This window comes from Gadus chalcogrammus, chromosome 4, assembly GCF_026213295.1.
Source record: "Gadus chalcogrammus isolate NIFS_2021 chromosome 4, NIFS_Gcha_1.0, whole genome shotgun sequence".
Classification (NCBI taxonomy): Eukaryota; Metazoa; Chordata; class Actinopteri; order Gadiformes; family Gadidae; genus Gadus; species Gadus chalcogrammus.
This window is the reverse complement of record NC_079415.1, coordinates 21,515,347-21,521,346: the sequence shown is the minus strand read 5'-3', so window position 1 is coordinate 21,521,346 and position 6,000 is coordinate 21,515,347. Positions and strand designations below refer to the sequence as shown.

Below are 6,000 nucleotides of genomic sequence, written 5' to 3'. Positions count from 1 at the left end.
GTGACTTCTAGAATAGGCCTACCCCTACCTCATTCTATCTAACCATAGTCAGTGTGAATGTGTTCACTGTCCACACAGAGCTCTCTGACTGAAGTTGTGTGGTTGTGTTTTTGTGTTCTGTAGTGTTGTGTAGTGTACTACTCACCTCCACACCTGTCCCAGCTGCAGGATGTGGATGACGGCCTGCCACAGCCAGACGGAGGCCAGCCGCAGCCGGTCCCTCCCGGGGGGGTCCACGGCGCTCAGCCCCGCCGCGCCCCGCCGGGTCAGCCCCTCCACCACCCCCAGCCCCCCCCCCGTGTAGTCCTGCACGAACCATCGGAAGCTCAGGATCTGCACGAGCACCGAGGGCACAAGCACGAAAAACAACGTCAGGCCGAACCACAGGTAGTCCCGCCGGCCATAGTAGTCCGCCGCCAGGCACAGGTCCGTGCCCACGTCCCAGAAGAACACGAGCAGCGCGAGAACGATCCAGAGGCAGTCCAGCCACAGCTGCTCGCGCGGCGGGCAGTGGGTCTCGCGGACGCCCACTGCGCCGGGCGGGTGCGCGCCCCCCAGGTGGCCCAGGCACGCGGAGCGGCAGCCCCAGTAGCACGAGGACGTGCGGCAGCACTGGCAGATGTGGATGGCGGCCGAGTCCAGCGGATCATCCTCGTGCCCCTCGTACAGCTGCGCGAACCCGCCGTACGTCACCCCGGCTTTCCCGCCGTCCGACTGCGCGGCCATGTTGCTCCTCTTCCAGCAGCCCTCCTGCTGCGAGGCGCACCAAACACACACACACACACACACACCGTTTAGTTCTCCTCCGGATAGAGCTCTCGCTGTGGCGCGCGGGTTCCACCACGTCACTACCCGAATACCTGTCCGCTTCTTCCTCCTCGCTTATGTTCCTCTTCCTCTCCTCCTCTTCCTCCTCTTCGTCCTCCTCCTCCTCTTCGTCCTCCTCCTCCTCCTCCTCCTCCTCCTCACACCTCTCTGGTCGCGGCGACTGTGTCTCTTTCCCAAGCGGGACGCGAGGAGCCATCTAGAGCTCGTGGCCGCACGACGGCGGCTCCCCTTCCTCCTCCTCCGCGCGAGACCCCGCCGCCGGACGCTCGAGGGGGGCGGCAGCCGCAGCAGCAGATGAAGAAGAAGAAGCAACGGAAACCGTATCCGGTGTCGTCCGACGGCCCTGCATCATCATCATCATCATCATCATCATCATCATCATCATCCTCATCATCATCACCGTAGTCGTCGTCCCGTCCTGCGCGCGGTCATCTGGGGCGACGGTGGGAGGCTATGACGTCATGCATCCCCAGCGGTGCTCCGGGGGCTCGTGATCAGTCACCGGCTTGCGGGGTTCAGCTCTTTGATTAGTTTGACGTCATCCAATGAGAGACAGTTCAAAACAACATCAAATGCCCCGCACGAGATGAGTATGTCCGCGAGCTCCCGATCGACCTTATCCCGTCTAGCCAGACACAAAACTCACGCGCACACACACCGCCGAGCCTGTCACCACTGCAACCCGGGTCCGCTCCGTTCCGCAGCTCGAGCCCTCTGCGCCGTTTCCCACGCGCTCACCATAGCGCTCTCTGCCGGCGGTCGAGGTCAGCCCGCATCTGCACGCGTACGCGCAAACACACACAGTGATGCAGGGTGACGCGCTCCGCTTACGTAGTGTGCGTGAGCTAAACCAAACGGCGTGAGGATGCCCCCCCATCCCCCACTCCTCCTCCACATTCTCTCTCCTCCGCTCTCGAGCTCTCTCTCTGACGCACGCGCTCGCACGCGCGTTTGTTCCCCACGTTTTCAGGCTCCGTGTGCGGAGGCTGCATCTCACGTGTCTTAATCATCCAGGCATGTCACCGAACCAACCCCCCCTCAACCACACACACAAACACACACATGCTCACAGACAGACAGACACACACACACACACACACACACACATACACACTCACACACACCCACAGATACTCACACACACACACACACACACACACACACACACACACACACACACACACACACACACACACACACACACACACACACACACACACACACACAGACACACACATGCTCACACACACCCACGTACACACATACTCCCCCCCCACACACACACACACACACACTGCATCATTAAGGGAAAATAACAAACACAAAATAAGTATGTTTTTAGGTTGTTTATTTGACAGTACCGAGGCCGGGCGGAGTGGAGGAAGGAGGAGCAGCAGGAGAAGGAACAGAGCCGTCTCTCTCACACTGGATTCATTCATCCTTCACGCCCCATTCAGCATCTCCTCTCCACTGGACTGAGCGCTCTGCAGTCTTGCCAGCCATAATCGACCACAGCATATGTGCAGCATGTGTGTGTGTGTGTGTGCGCCGTTTGATCCCTGCTAGGCAAGCAAAGGGGATCCTGAGGCATGATGGATTTAGGTAGGGGGGATTGTGTGTGTGTGTGTGTGTGTGTGTGTGTGTGTGTGTGTGTGTGTGTGTGTGTGTGTGTGTGTGTGTGTGTGTGTGTGTGCATGTGTATGTGTGTGTGTGTGTGACAAAGATAGAAAGAGAGAGAGAAACAAGAGGATTTGCGAATGGTAAAAAAAACAACTTACGTTTTTGTACACAAGGAGTTGAAGAAGCTGAAAGAGAGAGAGAGAGAGAGAGAGAGAGAGAGAGAGAGAGAGAGAGAGAGAGAGAGAGAGAGAGAGAGAGAGAGAGAGAGAGAGAGAGAGAGAGAGAGTCAGAGTCAAATCTGCCGTTATAATATTACCAGTGTTTTACCAGTGTTTGGATGTTCTTACAGCATGCACATGATGGGAACCTACACATGCCTTCAGCCACACACATACACACACACACACACACACACACACACACACACACACACACACACACACACACACACACACACAGCTGCAAGCAACTGCACACACACACAAACACACACACAAACATACCCACACACACTATTTCCCTCCTTTCCTGGCGTATGTCTGCAAGCCCGCCCATACAGTCACATGTTAAGCCTCTTTCTCAGTCTCTCTCTCCATCTTCATATCCATCCTCTTACCCCCCCCCCCCCCCCCCCCCCCCATGCACTCTGTGACCACTGGAGACCAACCTCTCGGTTGTCACGGCGACCACAGCGGCGCAGCATCCACAAGTCTCCTGAGTGGTGTATCAAATATCGGGATGGGGTATTGTGTGAGGTTGTGTACACATATTGTGGCAACCCCGATCGTCGGCGGCTGAGGTTTCCAGAGGAGATGGATCAAACAAGGCGTGGGTTAACGTTCGTTTATTTGGTTAACCACTTATTCAAAAAAAGGAACAAAGGAGTGAACTCAGGTTCTTCCTGGTCTGGGAATAAAGGACGCCGCGCCGGGTCTGGTCCTGCTGCGGGGGGCGGGGTCTCGATCCCCTGCGTCTTCGGCGGCTTAGTCCGGGGGGGAAGCGTATTGGCATTAGCGGGGGTTCGGGTAATCTCCACCCGCTGCGTCTTTCCCGTTCGGTCGCGTTCTGCTGACTGGTGTCCACGCGGCCGTTAAGTCCCCTCCGCTGTCTTGCTCCGCCGGGTGCTCCGCATCTCCGTGATTGCGCGGGTGCGCTCGATGCTCCCTCCCGCATCGCTGCGCCGAGCGGCACATATCTCCCCCTGACTACCTGCCCGCGGAGAGGGCGCTGGCGGGGCTCGAACTCCTCCGTGGGATCGGGGTTGCCACACACCCCCCCCCTCAGCTGCAAGTCGGGGTCTGCCCGGCATAGGCCTAGGCAGGCGTCCCTCCGGGACAGTGCGTCTGCGTTGGCGTGTGCGCGTCCGGGCCGGTGGACCACCTGGAAGTGGTAGTCCTGCAGGGCCAGGAACCAGCGCGTCACCCGGGCGTTGGTGTCCTTGGCCGTGGCCATCCACTTCAGGGGGGCGTGGTCTGTGACCAGGGTGAAGGTGCGTCCGAGGAGGTAATAGCGGAGCTTCTCCACGGCCCACTTTATAGCCAGCGCCTCCTTCTCTACGGTCGAGTAGGCTTTCTCGCTGGTCAGGAGTTTCCGGCTGATGTAGGTCACCGGGTGCTCCTCGCCCGACCGGACCTGGGATAAGACCGCTCCCAGGCCCACCTCGGACGCGTCGGTGTGGACGACGAAGGGGAGGTTGAAGTCCGGGGTGATCAGGAGGGGCTCGGTGCAGAGGGCCCGTCGGAGGGACAAGAACGCCTCGTCGACCTCCTCTGTCCACTCGACCCGGTCAGGCAGAGCCCTCCGCGTCAACTCGTGGAGGGGGCTGGCCAGGGTCGCGAACGCCGGGATGAAGCGCTGGTAATATCCCACCAGTCCCAGGAACGACTTCACCTGCTTCTTCGTCCTCGGCCGGGGCCAGGTCTGGATGGTCTGCACCTTCTCCTCTTGCGGTTTGACGCTGCCCCTCCCCACCCGGTAGCCCAGGTAGGACGCCTCTTCGAGGCCCAGGTGGCACTTTTTAGGGTTGGCCGTGAGGCCGGCGGCTCGGAGCGCTCCCAGGACGGCACGGAGGTGATGTAGGTGCCGGTCCCAGGTGCTGCTGTGGATGACGATGTCGTCTATGTAGGCGGCGGCATATTCCCTGTGGGCCCGTAGGACCCGGTCCATCATGCGCTGGAAGGTCGCGGGCGCCCCGTGCACCCCGAACGGGAGGACCGTGTACTGGTACAGCCCGTCGGGGGTGGCAAATGCTGTCTTCTCCCGGGCCCGCTGAGTGAGAGGGACCTGCCAGTACCCCTTCGTCAGGTCCAGGGTGGTAATGAACCGGGCCGGCCCCAGCCGCTCTATTAGCTCGTCTATGCGGGGCATGGGGTAGGCGTCGAAGGCCGACACTTCATTCAGCTTCCGGAAGTCATTGCAGAAGCGGTACGACCCGTCCGGTTTGGGGACCAGGACCACCGGGCTGGACCAGGCGCTGTGGGACTCCTCGATGATCCCCATCTGCAGCATGCTGGTGACTTCCGCTCGGATGGCGGCCCGCCGTGCCTCCGGAATGCGGTAGGGCCGGAGTCGGACTCTGACTCCCGGTTCCGTCTTGATGTCGTGGCTGACGGTCGCGGTCCTTCCGGGCCGCTCCGAGAAGACGTCGAGGTGCTGGAGGACCACTTCCTTCAGGTCCTGGGACTGGCTGGGGCTCAGCTGGTCCCCCACTGGTACCTCGGGCAGGGGTAGTTGGGCGGATAGGGACAGGAGGGCTGGATCCCGCAGGGCTGTTGGTGGGTGCCACTGCTTCAGCAGGTTGATGTGGTAGACCTGGATGGTCTTGCGCCTCCCTGGTTGCCGCACCCGGTAGTTGACTTCGCCGACGCGGTCGATGACGTCGTAGGGGCCTTGCCATTTGGCCAGGAACTTACACTCAGCAGTCGGGACGAGGACCAGCACCTGGTCCCCCGGGTTGAAGGTGCGGAGCTTGGCCCCTCGGTTGTACACCCGGGCTTGGGCTTGCTGGGCCCGACCGAGGTGTTCCCGGACCACGGGCCAGATCTGCGCCATCCGGCCGCGCATCTGCTCCACATGCTCGACAACGGTGCGGTGGGGTGATGGTTGGCTCTCCTTACCCCCTCTCTGTACCACCCGGTATAGTAACCCCCCCCTTGTGCTGAAGTGTGGGTACCGCCTGTCACTCACCGAGTCCCGCGAGAGGCCCTCGTGGACCTGGACGTGTCCCCAGGCGTGGCGGAGGGCGTCGTCCTCCAGCTGGGCGGTGGCGAACTGTCCTCCCTTGCCGGGTCCTCCCCCGTCGGCCAGGGGGTAGTCGGTGAAGTCTATGAGGGGCGGAGACTCCTCCTCGTCTGGCGGAGGGGCCTGCTCGGAGCCCGTCAACGTGTCCGGGGTCCCCGGGGGAAGGGACACCGTGGACGAGGCGGGGGCCTGTCGTGCCGCCTCCCTCGGGGCCCTGTCGGGGGACTCGTTCGAGTCGGACCGGGAAGGCGTCGGGTGGGAGGCCATATAGGCGGGCCGGCTACGCAGCCGGCGGGGTCGGACCAGCGTAAC

General features: G+C 61.2%; 1 protein-coding gene across 1 annotated transcript in view; it reads right to left on the bottom strand.

Moving 5' to 3' along the window:
- Positions 1-726, bottom strand: part of xkr6a (XK, Kell blood group complex subunit-related family, member 6a) — a 36,582-nt gene extending 35,856 nt beyond the window's left edge. Inside the window, exon 1 of the mRNA XM_056588841.1 lies at positions 146-726. Within this exon, the coding sequence (XP_056444816.1) occupies positions 146-726 (581 nt within the window). The remainder of the gene's footprint in view (positions 1-145) is intronic.
- Between the last annotated feature and the right edge of the window lie 5,274 nt (positions 727-6,000).